The 18,622-nt window shown below is 40.6% G+C and overlaps 1 protein-coding gene across 1 annotated transcript in view; it reads right to left on the reverse strand.

Annotated features, from left to right (window-relative positions):
• Positions 1–5,770: 5,770 nt before the first annotated feature.
• LOC119654181 (thioredoxin reductase-like selenoprotein T homolog CG3887) overlaps positions 5,771–18,622 on the reverse strand; it is a 56,352-nt gene continuing 43,500 nt past the window's right edge. The window contains exons 2-3 of the mRNA XM_038059371.1: positions 6,284–6,572; positions 5,771–6,224 (exon numbers count right to left, since the gene is read on the reverse strand). Coding sequence (XP_037915299.1) covers positions 6,051–6,224; positions 6,284–6,572 — 463 coding nt within the window. The 3' untranslated portion in view covers positions 5,771–6,050. The remainder of the gene's footprint in view (positions 6,225–6,283; positions 6,573–18,622) is intronic.

Below are 18,622 nucleotides of genomic sequence, written 5' to 3' on the forward strand. Positions count from 1 at the left end.
TAGTACCCTTGAGAAAATCTCTCGGTGAAGAGCGAACCGCGAATGATTGGCGCAATCGGGATACACTGGGAGTCTCCGGAGCCGCCAGAAACCACTCTGTCGAACTCGATGGGGTAATGTGAGTCTAGCTCTGCCAAGGTGGTAGTTGTAACGTGTATCAGGAGCCAGCCCCTTTGGGACCCTGGCCAGGTATTGTGCATTGAACCAGTGTTAGTAAACCGCGTTACCCTGAGCAAGCGTTGATTCGTCCGTGAATACTGGGATCAGCTAAACGTAGGTCAGGCTTCAGGAAGCTGGGGTAGGGGTGGTGCCCCCGAGGGTACACCCGTTCCTGAATATTGCGGCCCACTCCCTTGAACACGATGCGCTGGTGAGTTTTCCATGGAGAATAAACCAAAACCAACAACGACGAAATATCATGAAAGGAGGATGAGCTGAGTGTGTTTAGGCGCAGCATAAAAATACATCGTTCATCACAGCGATCAGCGAAGGCTGACATATCCAATGTGACACCGTGACAACCAAATAAAGATGAAGCCTTACCAACTGACGTGGCTGACGGTGCGGGGAGGAAAACTCCAATACCGTATAGTGCCCCTGTTCTGAAAAAAAAAACCGTCTGAATCACTGGTGCTGAGCAGGTGGATTTGGACACGAACCGAGTAGAAGTGCAGCCGACCGTCCCTGCTAGAGCCGAAGAGGAAATGCGCGGCAGTGGTGAAGCTTATGCGGTTGGCAACGTTCGTCCAGAGGAACGTCAGCAAAGCCGTTAAAAACGGGCTGATAGAACTGGAGAAACTATTGGATTGCATCTCTTTCTATAGGCGAATATAGAGAGCAGCGTGAGGTGATAGGAAATCAGAAACAGCCGCACCCCGCTGAGAATGCTGCTTGCGCCAAACGGGTCGCAAATAGTCCACTTCAAAGCCAACTGGGGAAAAAGCGGAAAGAGGATGACGTGCCTGTAGGAAATTTTATCAAAGTAGGGGGCCCAAAAAAAGAAGGCGAAGAAGGATAAACGGAAACGCTACGCTAGAGACCCGTCTCTCCAAAGACATTGAGGCTGCAAACCAAAAGCCAGAAGAGACGAGGAAACGAAGGACTAGACCGTCGGATCTGCTTATTAAGCTAATGGAAGGCAAGACATTTGCGGGAGTCCTTAGTAAAATCCGCTACTGGATGGAACCCGAAGACAACGGAAAAGAAGTGTCTTCCATACGAAAAACTAAGGACGGCGGAGTGCTCGTCGAACTGGGTCGGAAGACGACTAGTAAGAGTACGTTCTGCGAAGCGGTCCAGGGGTTATTGGGGGAGAAGGCTCTTGTTTCTAACCTAGAGCCCATGTGCTCTCTAGAAATTTGGGATCTTTGCTGCCTGACAGAAAAGGTCGAAGTAGAGGAGGTGATAAAGCGTGAATGTCCAGAGGTAACCAATCCCAAAAACTCGCCGAACTCGTGAGGAAACTACCTAGCAGCGCTAAAATCGAAATTGGATGGGTAATATGCAGAGTACGAATGTGGATAATTCCCACCAAGTGCCACAGGTGTTTGGACTATTGGCACACGTCAGAAATTTGCCAAGGACCAGAAAGGAGAACAGAATGCCAGAGATGCGTCCAGGTAGGTCACCAAGCGAAGATCTGCAATGAAAGCGAAAGTTGCTTTCTTTGCAGGGCTCGGGACGGTATCCAATCTTTAGCACGGAACTGGAAAAGGTTTGGGCGCAAATGGCATGGTCCGCATCTTACAAATTAACATGTAATCAGCGAGCAATACCGAAACTGGACCCGACTTCGTGGCATCTCGACTTATCGGGCACCGCCTCTATCTGGGTTCGGGACGACGTTCGACTTGGTGGGGCCGAGGGAATGGGTTTGTCTGGATAACGTTTTTTAGCGTTTACCTGAAGTTGAATGAGACGATGCCGGACTTTCGGCGGCGGCTTGATGCTCTGGACGGCGTCGTTTCTATTCTGGGGCCCTTGAATGGGGTATACCTCAGCCGGGCTCCAGAGAAAACGGGTTTTTGAAATGGTGGCGAGAACCGGGCTCGTAGTTTTAAACACCGGATCCACGCCAACATTTCGGCGCCAAGGCTGTGAAGGAAGCATTGTTGACATTACTTTTGCGTCGGAAGACGCTGCCCCTGCTTGTGGAATGTCGCGAAGGGGAACATCGGGAAGCTCGTCGAATCTGTTGCAGCTTCCAGCCGCGTTTTGGTTGGTGGTGGTGGTAGCGTTGCAGCTGACACCATCTTAAATTCAGTGGTGAACCTGATAACGACGACGTGTGAAGCCTTCCTTCCCTTTAGGGGCTCCAACCGCGACAAGCCCTCTATGTACTGGTGGACAGCAGATTTTGCCGACCTACGGAGGAAGTGTCGAGAGCTCCGCGTTTGGCACAACGTTTACACGCCAACGAGGAGGCATGCGCCATAAAGGCAGGGTATAGATTAGCAAAAAGGAAACTCTGCAATAAATAAAAGAAACGCTTCCGGCTGGCACAACCTGGCCGACGAGGTGAGTGAGGATCCGTGTGGACTTGACTATAAGCTGTTACCCGGAAAATCGGGGCTCTGGGGAGTCCTGCATAGTAAATACCGACCAGATGGGCCGCATTGTACGGACATTATTCCCCAGACACTCTGTACGGGTTGATGACAATAGCGCGGAAAGCGTCGGGGATTGCCCCCTTTCCACAAGAAGAAACGGTTCTTACTATGAAAATCAAAAAAGCGCCAGATCCTGATGGCATCTAGGCGGAAATCTACAAACTAGTGTTCCGCCAACGGCCAGACTTGCTGCTTGGGGCGTTCAACGCTTGCTTGAAGGAGGATAGTTTTCCTTGACGTTGGGAGGCGGCCAGACTCGTGCTGATCAGCAAGGAAGGGAGACCAGGAGCTCCCATCTGCATACCAACCACTGCGTATGAATGACACCGCCGGGGAAGTGATGGGAATGAATAGACTTGCTGAAGCGATCCGCGCTGCCGGGGACTTTTCCCCAAGGCAGTTCGGGTTCAGAACAAGGAAATCCACTGTGGATGCTATTATGAAGGCCGTAAATGCGGTTCCTCGAGCCGAGGTACATAGCCGTCGATCTCAACGGATAGTGGCCCTCATAACGCTTGATGTCAGAAATGCCTTCTATTTCATAAGATGGACAGATATGCTAGACACATTAGAAAATCTGAATGTAATTCCGCGACTAGTTAGCACTGATGAAGGAAACAAGTGGTTCCCGAAATATCGGTATTTGCACAATAAAAATCAACAATAGCGAATAAGAAAAACAAGTTTTTATTATTTCAAACATTAGGAAATTCATTTCACGTGCCAAGCTACCTCTTGCGGATATTGAGGGATTATCTGAAAGACCGCTTCTTACTCTATGAGACGCTAGAGGGCCAGAAGAGGATGGAAATTACTTCGGGGTAGCACAGGGATCCATCCTCGGGCCGGACTTCTGGAACGCTTCCTACGATAGTTTGCTGAGACTCGATATGCTCGAAGAGTTGCGCCTGGTCCCCTATGCAGACGACCTTGCGGCACTTGTTGCAGGACGGACTGTTGAACAGGCGCAAAGCAGAATTGGCGTATTGATGCGACGGGTAAACGTATGGATAACTGTTCATGGTTTTAGCCTTGCGCAGGCAAAAACCGAAGTAGTCATCTTGAGCAGTAAGGGAATTCTGACCCTGCGTCCCATATCGATTGGTGAGCTGACTATAGAGTTAAAACCGGCCGTTAGGTATTATTTAATGTTCGGCTCGAATATGAGCTTCTTCGAGCAAATCAGTCGGCTAATGGCGAATGCTGGAGGACCTATATCTACTAGGAGACGTCTCCTTATGGGAGCAACGCAGTCGGTTCTGCTCTATGGTGCGGAGGTGTGGACTGATTGCCCTCCTTGCCAAGGAACGTAAAGCTGCCTTCAGCCGTAAGGGCGAAAATTTAAGAGAAGTGGTTGTTCATGAAGAACGGCTTTCGTGAGCAGCTTTGTGCAGACACAGGGGAGCTCTCTCCAGACAACATTTTCAGAGAGATGCTGAAGAGCGCTGGCAGCTGCAGTCGTGTTTCGCATTATGTTCGGGCTTTTCTTATTGCGAAGAAGATTGAACCCGACCGGCGGAAAGACCGGATGGCAAGGGTTCCCTAAACTAACAACTCCCTTCCTCCCGTTGGAGAAAGGGATTCCCTGACTCCCAAAACCGGGAGAGCGGGAGGGTTAGCCCAAAGTAATGTGTCACACGGTTCCAGGCTAGTTCTCTGACGACAGGGAGGTGTTTAGTTGATTTTCCGACGGCGTACTGTTGCAGGAGTTCAACACTTTGTGCGTAAACCCATTAACCTGCCTTACTCCGAAAACAAAACTTACCTATATTTCACTCAATATCAAAAATGGGAAAAGTACTAATTGAGCCTTTTCAATTGATACCCGACATGGCCACATTCTGTGAAAAAAAAATTTGCATCGCCTCTATCGCATGTATGCGGAGCCCCCTTAAACACAAAATGGCGCCACTTGTTGTATGTAAAGAGATCAACAGACCACATGTTCTCACCAACTTCCGTGACAATCGGTCCAGCGGTTTCTAATTAAATCGGGTGACAGGCAGAGAGACATCGACTTGATTCTAATAAGGTTTTTGTTTCACACAAAGCCTTAGAAAAAAACGAAAATAGGAAAGCGAAAGTGTCTGCATGGATCATGGTAGTCTTTCTGACTGCAGAGGAGTTCCGGAGAGCGCACAGGCTTTTTATGAGATCCACGTGCGGCCCATGGTTGGTGAGGTGTCTCGCGACAACTCAAGCAAGGTGGCAGAATCAACAGCTACCGTCGTCGGGACCTTCAGCAAGAACCAGCAATGCTGGCACTATTTTATGTTCGCTGGAAAGACTAAAAAATGTACTAGCCGCTGCAATTTCTCACCAAAAAAATCAGACTTGCCGGGAGTTCTGACGACTGTTACCCGAAATGCAGCACCACATCGTCTCACAATCTACCACTCCTTAAACCGACACAACTACCTGGTCGATATAAGTGCTGATATTTCGGTTCTTTACGTATTCCAGGATAATAATTTAATACACAATTATTGAAACTCGCGGCTGCAAATTCTTCGTCGATCCGCATGAATGGCTACAGGCAGGTCGACTTGAGTTTAGGATTTCGACGAACGTTTTCTTGGCGCTTCATTATCATGGACATCCGCACACCCATCACACGCGCGTATTAGAGCTGAAACCCACAGGATACAGACATCAACTCCATGACGCATTCGCAACCTATTTCCCTAAACTAAATCATGTTCCGAATCAGAATATTGTAAGAGCGATAGTGAGGAATAACCGTGTTTCCTTTCCGACCAGGCAACAAATCTTTCATAAAAATTCACTTAAGAATAGAGCGTAGTGTTCATTGAACCGGATCAATCAAAGGAGCAACTCCAACACTATACTTATGAAGCATTCCATGAAGCCAGTGGTCAGAAGTTTCGTAGCTGATGATGGTAACTCAATTTATGATAAGACTTCGACCGCATTTTATTTTATATGCATACAGTATGCGGAGATTCTCCCTCGGGCCTAGTTAATAAACCCACAGCTAAAGTTGACTGCGCTGACGCTCGCAAAACTACTGCACTGAAGGCTTTTGGTTGAAACATTTATTCCTCTCCACAACTTTCAATAATTATATGACTTCTTTTTTATGTTTTCCAGTGCTAATTTGCTAATATATATATATGAAATAAATATATGAAAAAAATATATGAATGAATAATACGTTTAATATGAAATTATACAATCTTTACAAATCATTACAAAAGTTTCGAAAAACTTCAATTTGCCATAATTCCAATTAAATTTAATTTTCGGATCTAAAGGGATAATAGAGCTCTTATATAATGAAATGACTAATAACATGGGACAACATAACTCTATTCAAGAAATTCCTAAAGCTAGATACAAACCATTTTCTACGACCCGTAAATGCGTACGATAATGATTCAAATGAAAGATGTAAAAGATATTGTATGAATTAAACTTGAACTATTCATAATTCTTTTTAACAAAACCGGGATTCTCAATCTTATTCGGGCTGAATTGCAAATGACTATCTATAATTTGAAACAATTCTTGAGGTGCAGGGATGCGGCCTGTTTGTATCTTGGACCACACGGGTACATCATTAAAGGAGATTTCAAATGCACCAGATGATATGAGCTGCGAAAAATATTTATAAACGTATGTACATAGAAGATTTCATATAAAAAGATACTTACTTGGGCTTCCAGCATATTTCCAACGAAAAATATCATCATGCAAGCATATAGTTTATTTTCTGTACAGAATCTCCACCAACCAGGTGTCACTTGTCCGAATACTCCAAAAACGTCAAAAGATGAAATTATAACTATTATTAATATAAGCTTTGTTAAGAGTACAGCTTTTGACAAATAAAGATAAATTCCGGGGGGATCGTAGTTGGCGCCGGTAATTAATATTTCTGGATACTTTTCATGTATAATATTTACATAATCTTCAAATGCTTTCCGGTATCCACAGGAGTAGCTAAAAAGAGACAGATTACATATGGCTCAAATATTAGTAAGAAGTTGTGTTCTTGCATCTGTTTAGAAAATGTTGCGGTGGGAGTCTTGCTCTGTTTTCAAGAAAATATTTCTATAGGGTAATCTATAGAACAACAATAACAGTTTTTGAAAACTAACCATTAATTTTCATGTTTGCGATATGAAAAGGCTTAAAGTACTGGTTGGATATAATTCGCATCCTTTCTTAAGGTTTTGTGTTCATCGTTTGTGCGTGTTGTGTGGTTTCTACGCATAGTTTTCCATTCGTATATGGTCAAAAACCCAAAATATTCCTTCATATTTTTTCCAAAAATATACGTACTTCTTACAGAAGTAAATATAGTGCTTACCACAAAAAAAAAAAAAAAACAATTCGGAATACCGTAACGTCGCGTTTCGGGTATAAAGGTTTTGTGTTCATCTTATGTGCGAAACTTCTATGCACATTTTTCCATCCGAATTAGGTACTAGCACTGAGGAAGGAGGCACGTGGTTTCCGAAACGATCGTACGCGGGAAAAAATAAAAATATTTACAGGATAAGGAAAAAACCTAGTTCTCGTTTTTCAACTTATATACCAACTGGAAAAAAAACATGGGCACCAATTTCAACTTAAATCCAACATATTTCTTCATGTTTTTCCCAACTATAAGATATACGTATATATTATAGACATAGATATTATCCTCACCCTACTACTTGCATGTACATGCACATATATAAATTAATCGTACCCAAATTTCTGATTTACTTTGTGCACGAAAGCATACATATGTACATATATTGAATACCGCTTCTTTAATGTATAGCTATATCTATCTGAATTAGACACTCGCCCCAACTTCATTAACAAGTATATATACCTATATACACACATATGTTGGTCAGGAGTATTTGATGTTGATATACCAATCACCAAGAAACTAATGAAGATATTTCTTTTTGACCCCGCATTCATATAAGTTCACCCTCTATAATTTTGTTAATAATAGTTGGATTTGTTTGAAACTTGACTAAATTGTGCTCTATGTTATTCCTTACATCAACGCCAGGTTCTGAGAACGAGACCTGCTTCCCTTTTTGGGGCACACATTTTCAGCACTCACTCATCTAGGGTTCCCCCAATATCAGAACAAGATTATTTTCGGAAAGTACTAGTCGAGCCTTTCATTTGATGTCCCACATGACCATATGTACTAAAAAAAATTTAAATTTAAAATATGAGCTCTATATCTCTCCCTTATTTCGTATTCGGAATGTGCAATGAGAGTTAAAGTGTCTCCGACTCATTGATTATCAATGCGCAATCGGATGAAAACTATGTAATAATTGTCGTGGAAGAGGTTTAGTTAAACGTGTAGGACGAGCATGGTAACACGCAATTAGTAGACGTACTAACTTGTTGCCATAGCTTGCAATCCTACACAAATGAGAAAATTGGGAATGGATCTTGACGGAGATCTTCCAATAATACATATGTGTGGTGAATATGTGTGTGTGAAAACAGGTTAAGCTTGAAACCCTTCCATTTGTCCAGTTTTACGCTTTAAGATAAGAAAGGATCTCAATCGGAGATACACCGTGAAAGAGTTAGATAAAAGAAGATTATACAAGAGTGAAGATCTCGGTCGAATATCGAGCACGAAATAAAGACAAATTGACGGATTTCTTTTGTTTTAATATTTGTGCGTTTAAATACTTTACATTTGGTCCTTCGAGCCGGATATATCGCATCGGCAATAAACAATTTGCAATCGTGTAATTGAATAAATTGATAAGAGTCAATGAGGTGTCGGTTGCGGTTAAATAATTGTTGAATGTTTGTGTATTGAATAAATTTGATGAATTAAGAATTCCTAAATTTCGTCGGAAATTTTGCAATGAAAAAGCAAAGGCTCGCCTCACAAATTCATCGAAAATATTGCTGTGAAAATCGACACGGTTCAGTAAGAGGCATCTTCCTTATCTACGGTGGATATCTTTCGTGGCCGCGGAACACGTAGTCTTGTTGCGAAGTTGTGCAGCGCTATAAAAGTAGTTGTGTCTCAGCACCAGGTTTGTTTCAGTTTACCGTGAGTGTTATCCGCAGGCCGTTAGTCCGTGAATTTTCGTGAAACCCATTGAAATTGGAAGTTAAAAGATGAGTCTCGTCTGGACTGTGATCGCGACCTTCCTTTATGCCGAAATCGGCGTAGTTTTGTTGTTCGTTTTGCCGGTAGTCAGTCCATCGCGATGGCAACGATTGTTTAGATTGCGGTTTCTAGCAATGTTAGGTCGGCAGGCGCATGCATATTTCTTGCTTTTGCTCGGCATCTGGATTCTATTTCTGTCGTTAGTGATCCGCCGGTTGGTGACCTTGATTTCCACCCAAGCGACGCTTCTCGCCCAGGCAGAGGTCTCCATGAAGCAAGCCCAGAGTGCCACCACCGCTGCTCGCAGTCTCTTCGAACAGAAAGCAAAGTCGAGTGACGCGGAAGAGGTCAAGTCAGAGGCAGCAGAAGAGCATACATATGTGTCTATGGTGTTTTGTTTCTTTCGCGGCCTGATGTCCGTGGGAGGATGGACGATACCAATTTGGAAAACCCGGAAAACAAAATGATTTCAGGAAGTGTATAGTCGACAAAGTGGTCAATAACAATTTAAATTTAATTTACTTTATAGTTGGAATGTTTCAACGATTAAATTATATTTCCAGATAGGCAACTATTATTTGCTTGCGTGCGTGTACCAACTCATTTTAGCAGAAGAGGAGGAGCTACAACCGAACGATATATTGATTGTGAAATTGCCAAGAATCGTGCTGTCCAATAAAAGTAGGCTGAATCGTGCGAGATTTTGTTGGTGCCAATTTTCTCGCAGATCGCATTTGTGGTGAAGTTCCTTCCGCTATGTTGGATCCTTGCAGCGGCAACGGACTAAAAAAAAAAGGGGGTTCTGTGTTCAGGTCGTTCTCTCCTTTATGTATATATTGTTGATGTATGTTGACTCCTGTTAATTTTTTGTTCAACGTCGTATGATTTTGTGAATTTTTAGAAGAGGTTTGGTTAGCAGGGGTAACTGCTTCAAAATATCGTTTTCGACTATATGGAAATCAGCCATACAATTCGTAATTAAATAACAATAGGATTCCACATATTTAGATATCAACCCAGTTTTATTTAATTCTTATTTAAGTAGAGAGAACGATGCTAGATACTAACTTCAACTGATAGTTTTCCTCTCAATTAATCTTGATATCTGTTTATATGCACACAAGCACCATAGTACATTGTTAAAAATCAAATCAATGCAAATTAAATCAACAATTTCGAACACATTCAACCCAAATGATCTATTAATGTATACATTTTCTGAAATTATAAATTAACACTTAAGAATGTTTCAAGTTTTTAGTAATTCAGCCGGGACCCTATTATCCCTATTTGTTTCATATTTCCATATTTGGTGCATTGAATATTTATCATGAAAGATGTTGGTGCCAATAATCCCATTGGATCAGATATCATTGAGATCTCACTTAACATCTTTCTGTTGATCATGGTAATAACAATTAGGAAAGCCAAAATACTCATGCAAGGCATTCCATGATGGCGCCAAGTACTTTTGGATGACTTTTTGATTTAAAATCCCATATGTGAAATGCTCTTTACTATTTCATAAGAGTTCAAAAATCACTAGCGTAATTCAAGTTTTGGAATACTTTTTATTTTATTTTTTGTTTTTGTTAATTGCTCCATGAATATGCTTCTGCTGCTAAATCGTCTATATAAGGACAAGAAATTATAATGTGCGGTTCTAGGGGGCATTTCTTTTTATTTGAATTGCAAGCGGTTGTCAAAGTTGCAACGCCCACGCTATCAAAGGTAAATGTCAATGGCAAATAATTATTCAATGACTATTAGATTAAATGCAGGATGCATTAAAACCACGGTTCGGTTTAATTGCTGGTGAAGGGCGCGATACTCCATGATGTGGCAAAAGATATTCAGTAATATCATTTTGATGCGATGTTAATCGCATCCGTTTTAAATTTAAATATTTCATTATTCATTCTAAATAACGTATATTCAATTCATTATTTGCTGGCAATCTTTGTTCTAATCTTAGCTGTTGAGTTGGTGATTCTCCTCCAAATCAAACTGGCTCTTTGTGGTCAAAGAATATTGTGAAGCGCTTTGTTGAACATCACTTACATGTACAAATTTTCCTTACGTTGTAAAATTCTTAATTATGTTCATAAAAAATTCTGCATTGTGCCTTTGTCAAGGTTCTGCTCACACCAATTTTCCAAATGAGCAATATTGTACGAAAGAATATTAACCTTTATTATATAAAGGAATTTGAATAACTGGCGAATGAGGAACGGAATAATAGAAGTCAATTTGTGATTGCAATATTCGTGAATTTCATTTGTTTACATGATTAAGTTTGGTAACTTATACATAAATTGCTGTGAGTCAACTTTATGCTATAGATTGTTTGGATACATTATATAATTCTAACCACTAGAAATCTCCTCAAGACGGTTCTGTAATTGATTTTTTCTTTTCGTTGAAATAATGCTGAACAGTGGATCTGCCTTCGTCGGTTCTTAGAAAAGTTTTCTAAGGAATAATTTTATTTGATTATTATTTTATTAAATTCAGTTAAAACTTCTAATTGAGTGCCTTAACATAATGAGGTGTTATTAATTAAGCAGATAATAATTTGAAGTCTAACTCATGATCTGAAGATTTCATTATGTTTGGCTAATATGATTCCATTGAGTCGAATAAAATCCGAAGTATTGCGAAAATATATTTATATTAATAATATAGTGGCACTTTGAATATTTCTAATCCTGACCAAAGGTACGAATATTCTACAAGCACAAGGCAAATCCAGCTGATTATATTAGTAGAGGTATGTCCCCAATAAAGAGAATTAAACATAAAATGTGGTAGAATGGTCCAAATTTTTTTGAAAGACTTTTTAGTCTTGGATTTTATATAAGGTGGTAAAATTTCGTACAAGCAAAGTTGACTCACACTGAAAAAAGTAGTTCAAGTTCAACTAAATCCAAATTGATAATTTAGAGTTTTTAAAGAAGAAAGACTTTTCAAAGACCAAAGGGATTCTAGTTTACATTTTGAGATTTTTCATAGCTTTAATTTTTAATTTTGAGCAAGCTAAGAATCGTGGAAGTGAACCTAATAAAATACATACAACAACAATTATTTTCGAACGTAATAAGTGAATTAGAAAAAGGAAAAGATCTTAAATCATTCTTTTTTACTTCTTTAAGATCAGAATATAACAGTTAGAGTTGAAGGAAGGATATATGATTATATAGAGAATTTAAAGTTGAACTTACAATCAAATCATGGGCAATTTGCTTGAAATCATGTGAGACCAAGTAGGATTTCCTCAGTTGTGAGTGTAAATCATCAAATTACTGCCTGATGCCTTTTTGCGGCATTCAAAGATTTATCGGTAACCGAGGATTCTCCTTGAGACTATATTGAACTAATGAAGCTGACTCTATACTATATATAAGTATATACTATACTATGAATGGGATACCTTAAAAGCATATAATACAATTCCCTAAATTTTGTATGAAATAGAATGAAATTTAATTCCCAAGCGGTGGGTTGTTGAAAAGAAAATATTAGACCGGTAAAAATGTATTTCAAAACAAAAAAAATATAATAGGATCTGTTTATTTATTGAAATTTCAAGGCGAATTACGCCTATTTCGAATGGTTCAAACGAATTGACTATATTGACGCTATGTTTTTTAATGGGTGATTCCCTAAAACTATATATGCACTTAAGTAGATGAAAATATTAAATACTCAGATCTATGTGCAACAATAAGTTAAATACGCAAAGCCTTAAAAAAAAAAAGCAAAGTCAATATTGAATTAGATAATATCGCTGTTGCAAAAGATCAATTCCCGCAGCAGTAAAAATAACAAATATAATATTCAATCAATTTTTCAAATGAATAGAGGCACTGCTGCCCGGGGAATATGTTAAGTGGTGAAATCGAAATGTGTAAAAAGCTAAAACTGAGACAAAATATGAGCTCTATTCGTATTCGGAATGTGCAATGAGAGTTAAAGTGTCTCCGACCATATTAGATATCAGGTGAAACCTAGGGGAGTGAGTGCTCAAAATATTTCTATCCAAAAGTGTAACAGGTCTCGTTCTCAGAACCTATCCAACCAAAAATCTGAAAACAATCACAGTGGCGTATCTCTACGAAATCTAGCCCTTAAAATACATGCGGTTTCGATATCTGCATAAATAAAGTTAATAATAGCATATTAGCATATTTTGGAAATTTAGTCGGAAACCCACTTAAGTTCATGCTAGAACTACAAAAGGACGACATACGACACAATTTGGCCAAGTTTAAAGAAAATCCAACTAATATTAACAAAGTTATAGAGGGTGAAACTTCGCCATTTGCTGTGAATTTCGTGCAAACTACAACGTGTATGACGTCATCATCCCATATCAATTCGTCAATACCACAATAAAGTCAGCTGATATAAATCGGGGGTCACAAAGGAACATTTTATTTGAAGTTTTTGGTTCATTTGTATATCAATTCCAATTACTCCTGTTAATGAATTTTGCGAGTAGTTAATCCAGATAGATATATTTGTACATTAAACCAGCGATATTCAATATACGTACTATATATGTACATATGTATTCTTTTGTGCATGAAGTAAAGCCGAAATAGAGGTACGATCAACTTATATACGTGCATGAATATTTACAATATTCGGTAATAGGCAGTTTGTTTGTTTAGGGTGAGAATAGTATCTATGTCTGTAATATATATACTCGTATCTCGTAGTTTGGAAAAATATGAAGGAAAATGTTGGAATTGTAGATATATACGGATAGAAAAATGTGCATAGAAGTTTCTCCCATATTTTAAGATGAACACAAAACCTTTGTACCCGAAGCTTAGATGTGATATTGATATTCAGTGTTTTGAGTAGCAGTCAATTTATGTGGAAGAAACCACTTTGAGCCACTGCAACGTTGTCACTAATAATATGAATTTCGCTAATGCTAATGTTAATTATATTATCTGTAATAATATACTATACTATATTTATATTATAGCTTATATTATCCATATTAATGCAAATTTGTATAACTCTACGGTAAACCAATGGGAGATTTTTAATCAATTTCTCAAAAACATATTAGGATACTATTATTAACTTCATCCGAGTAGATATTGGTATGAAGGATATTTTGAAGCCTGCACACTTTTTGCTTTACTAGCTTTGAAAAGTTTTAATGGAGTGTTAATATGTGTGGTTCAATATTTGACAGTATCAGTCGACATGTGTTCTTACACATAAGTTACCAGTCAGTCTTGTTGCTATTTAAGTTCAGTCAGTTAGTCCCGCTGGCCGTACCTGGGTAGTTTTGATTATGATCAAATAAAAGGTTAAGTCAACCATTTCTGCTCCTAAAGTACCGATTATAAGTGGCAGCCGTTGCTTTGGATCAACATTATCCACAACTGGCTACCACAATGTCCCAAAGTCTGCCTTGAATACGCTCCAAAAGAAAAGACGCAAAGAGACGGGTCAATACCCCCGCACCCACAAATTCCCTGCTGAAAGGATTCCCCAAAATGAAAGGGACGCGTAAATAGTCACTTATGAGGAACGCATTCTTTCCAGTGCTGGTAAACAAGATTTTTCGCCCAGACGAAATCGGGAAAAGCTTGGATGGTCTCCATTCTGTCTAGGTAGCTAGATATCAGTGGCCGCTCCGAGGAGCCCAATTAGCGCTTTGGTGCGCCGTTTTAATGCCACAAACTCCTAAGACCGTGACTGTTGTTATGGGAGCAGGGAGGCAGTCCAGCCGGCTCGGGTCTTTAGAGCCAGCCCGTAGCATTCACGAAGGAAAGCAGCTCTCCGACCCTGCAGGTAGAAATCTCTCTGAGGTCCCCAAAGAATGGTTTACCCAGTGTCCGCAGCCTGACTCGAGCCAGAGCTGGGCAATCGCAGAGAAAGTGCATGAGAGTTTCCCTTCCTTCTCCGCAGTTTCGGTAATGCGAGTTGTAGGGTATGTCGAGCCTAGCGGCATGGTTCCTTATGGGCCAGTGCCCCGTGCAGACCGCCGTAATCTTGAAAGCATTTGCACGCGTCTGGCACAGGAGCTCTCGTGATCGGGCTATGTTATAAGCGGGCCAAATTCTCCTTGACTTGGCACAGCTTGTAAGCTTTCGCCATCACAAGTCCGCGGCTGCTAGGTAGTGCGAGTAGACTCCGCCCCCGACAGCCGCCAGCGGAACGCCGACTGTATTCGCCGAGGGACTGCCAAGAGCAAAGCCTTGCCTGGCCAATCCGTCAGCCCGCTCATTCCCCTCTATGTTCCTATGCCCGGGAACCCAGAGGAGAGTGACCTTGAGGGTGCCACCCAGATGGTTGAGCGCGTCTCTGCACTGCCCCACCAGCCGGGAAGATGTCGTCGTTGAGTACAAGGCCTTGATGGCCGCTTGGCTGTCGGTCAAAATGGCTATGTTACGCTTGGGGCTCGAATCACGCTCCAGCTATCGGCAGACCTCCACTATCGCCAGTACTTCTGCCTGGAATACACTGGCGAAACCTGGGAGACCATACGACTTGGATACACCGTGTGTATTCGAGAAAACCCCCGCGCTGACTCCATAGGCCATCTTTGATCCGTCCGTAAAGAATATCGTGTCATAGCAAAGCAAAGTTCAGCATTCTGTCTAAGCGATCAAAAACTTCAAATTAAGTGGAATCACTGACGCAAAGGAAATCTGTTTCTCACGCTTTCCTGTCATCCTTGACACCGGTGAGAATGCGAAGGATTTCGTAACAAATGAATCGTTTTGGAATTGTAACACTTGTAATGATTCCTTCACGGAGGAGCATATTCTCGAACGAACCATGTCCCCAATAAAAATAAAGTCCGAAGATTAAATAGAAGAAATTCCGAAAATCCCGAGAAATTTCTGCTATCGATAAAAGTTTAATTCACGTTCGAAAGTTTTATGGATGCAGAAATCGGTGCCGCCTGAATGGAGAATCATCCGTGTAGTTCCGATCTCAAAAAGAAATAAAAATCACAAGGGCGCCCGCAATTTTAGATCAATTTCGTTAATCAACGTGTTTGCCAAAACACTCGATGTAATGGTTAAAGACTGACTTTACCCTTTCCCAGAAGATTTTTAAATTTTTTGCCAAGCCGGGAGCATAAATCGACAAGTTAATGTCTAAACGAACTTTTATTACACAAAACATCGGAGAAACAGGGCATATTGCATGTATCAGCTATTTCTTTTGACAAATGCCTATAAAAAGCTTGAGCTCAACCAACTAAAAAAAAAAATTCGCCGTGGATTCTAAATTTCCTGCATGAGCGCACAAGTCGGTAACTGCCACACAAAATGGCAGCTGCCTTATCCCTGTTTTATTCACTATTGCGGATGATTTAATATCAATCTTTCAATTTGCTGACGATTTCTCCATCGTTTCGTCTGGTAAAACCAGAGAATTGTCAGCCAACAACCTCCAATTGAAGGCTGATCAATTTGTCATCCTGTGCTTTAGATTAGCGCTCCCCATTAACATCGCCAAGTCCAGTACTAAAAGATTTGTCAGACATTAGAGAGAAGGACTCAATATCAAGGTGATGTCACACAATTGTCATATCAAATTCCTTGGCAGAACAATAACTGTGAAAATTCATGCAGTCGTTGGGGATTTTCACCTGGGACCCAGCGATGTTCTTATTAATAAATACAAGGCTGTCAGAAGAGCTACCCTACCGCCACACCTGCAAGCCTTGTCCCGTGATCGAATGCGCACTCAAAATCATCATCAAAAAGATAATGGATGACTGGAATCATGAGTATCAAACCTAAAGGAAGGTTCGTCAACATTTTCCCACGAACTCCAACCAAGCCTTGGTTGCCGCTGCAACTTAAATCTGAAACAACCAAATTGTTTAATCGTCTTGTCACCAACCACACTTTCAACAGGGTCTTTCTGACCAGGAAATGTGCTTGAAACAAACAAATAAATGAAAAGGGAAGAGTAGTTAGAAACTAACTGTTGTATTATCCTCGGGCCCTTTACGCGTGTGTACTTTTTTTCGTTTACTATCTACACCGCCTGCTAGCAAGGGAAGAAAGCGTCCGCCCAAAATTTAATACAGACCTATTTCCCTTGGTAACGCCATAACTTCAGAACTACTTTACGGATTTCATTCATCTTTGAATTTTAGCACATATCATTTTTGTGTTGGTCTCGGAGGTCAGAACATTTTACACAAAACGAAAACATGTATGTGCCTTAGCCAAAAAAGACAAGGCTGCAAATCTGGTGGTTTCGTCGAATATGTGTGTCGCAAATGTTCCCTCTGCCCGCGCAGTCCTGTCGGTACGGCGGCGTTTAGCACCGGATTTCGAGATCATTAGTTTTTCGTTATCAGTGAATAAATATCATTAAGAAGTATTAATAATTCGTTTTTCTCAAAAAACTTGAACTAAAAATATAACTCATACTCTTATTGGGTTTTGAATTTTATATAGACGGGCAGCGTAGAACCCCTAGGCAGTGTCTGATAAGATCGTATCTGCTCTGCGATAGAAATCGATCAACCAAAACATTTGTAAAAGCATTGGGCACTTGACCAAGAAAAAGGGAGGTTCGCACACTGATCCGAAAAATAAGTTGCCAAATTTCAACAAGCCATCACAAGGGTTTGCCGCCAAACCTTTGTAGAGGATTGGATTAGCGGTAAGTTGCAAACGTGGGGTGCGGCATAAGGTGGAAGGAGCAAACAAGATCTGCTTTTGGTCATGCTGTTCCATAGCCCTGTGACCGAAACTGAAGCCAAAAATATTTTTATTTTGTTTATCAGCTGCATCGATCAGTCCATTTGATCCGAATGTTTATCGACTTTTCAGTTTGTTCAATGAGTTTTTTGAGGAATGTTTGGTTAAAAATAAAGTATAAACAAGAGTTAACAAGGCTTGTATTTAGTCACCAATTGCGAGTCAAAGATATGTACGAGCAAATCAACTGACGAGCAACGCGAAGCGCATGAAGTTGAATGGAATCGATTGAATTGAAATCCAAATCCAACATTTGGTTCTATATACTAAGAGATTAAATTTAAGTTTACAAATAAGGCTCCCGGATTGTGTTGCGCCAGTGACAAGTCAAATTTACGCCATTGCTACCGCCACCAGAGTCACAATATTCGTTTCCGAAATTGGGCAAAATTCTATACATCTTTTGAATCACACTCTGAAATATAATTGCTTTCAAATGACATCATTTAGCGTAACAAAAGTTATTGGAAATGATTTTATCCTTAATTTGAAGGTAAGTAAAATAATAATAATAATCGTTGGCGCAACAATCTATATTGGATCAGGGCCTTTAGGTGTGTTAGAGCACTTCATTCAAGACCGTAACGGTACACTGTAGGAGGCAATGTGGTCAGCATTGTGCTCGCCCGAGATTATCACCCTGATTTGATTCAGGTACTCATTCACAGCTGAGTCGACTGGTATCCGACGTCAAGTCACGATACAAATCCCACTGCCACCAGCGAGATTTGAACCGCGGCCTTCCGTATGGCAACCCAGTGCTCTAATAACTGAGCTATTCGGACACACAAGTAAAATGGGTAACACACACAAGTAAAATGGATAACAATAAATTTCCATTGAAACGGCCTAAAGTACGTTGATAACTCTGAATTAAAGAGAAGCAACCAGAACCAACCAATGGCTAACAATAAATTTCCATTGACACGCCCTAAAGTACGTTGGTAACTCTGAATTAAAGAAAAGCGACCAGAAGTTGATGAGGGAATGGCAGTGTAGCAAGACAGGGCAACGTCTGCCGGGTCAACTTTTAATAAAATAACTTACAAGGTAGATCAAACTTTGAACTCTTTAAAGTGTCCCGGTAAAGTCTAAGAATGAATTTCGAGTCACCAAGAAGACATCATGACTAAGAACCC

Source organism: Hermetia illucens, chromosome 1 (assembly GCF_905115235.1).
Source record: "Hermetia illucens chromosome 1, iHerIll2.2.curated.20191125, whole genome shotgun sequence".
In the NCBI taxonomy this organism is placed as follows: Eukaryota; Metazoa; Arthropoda; class Insecta; order Diptera; family Stratiomyidae; genus Hermetia; species Hermetia illucens.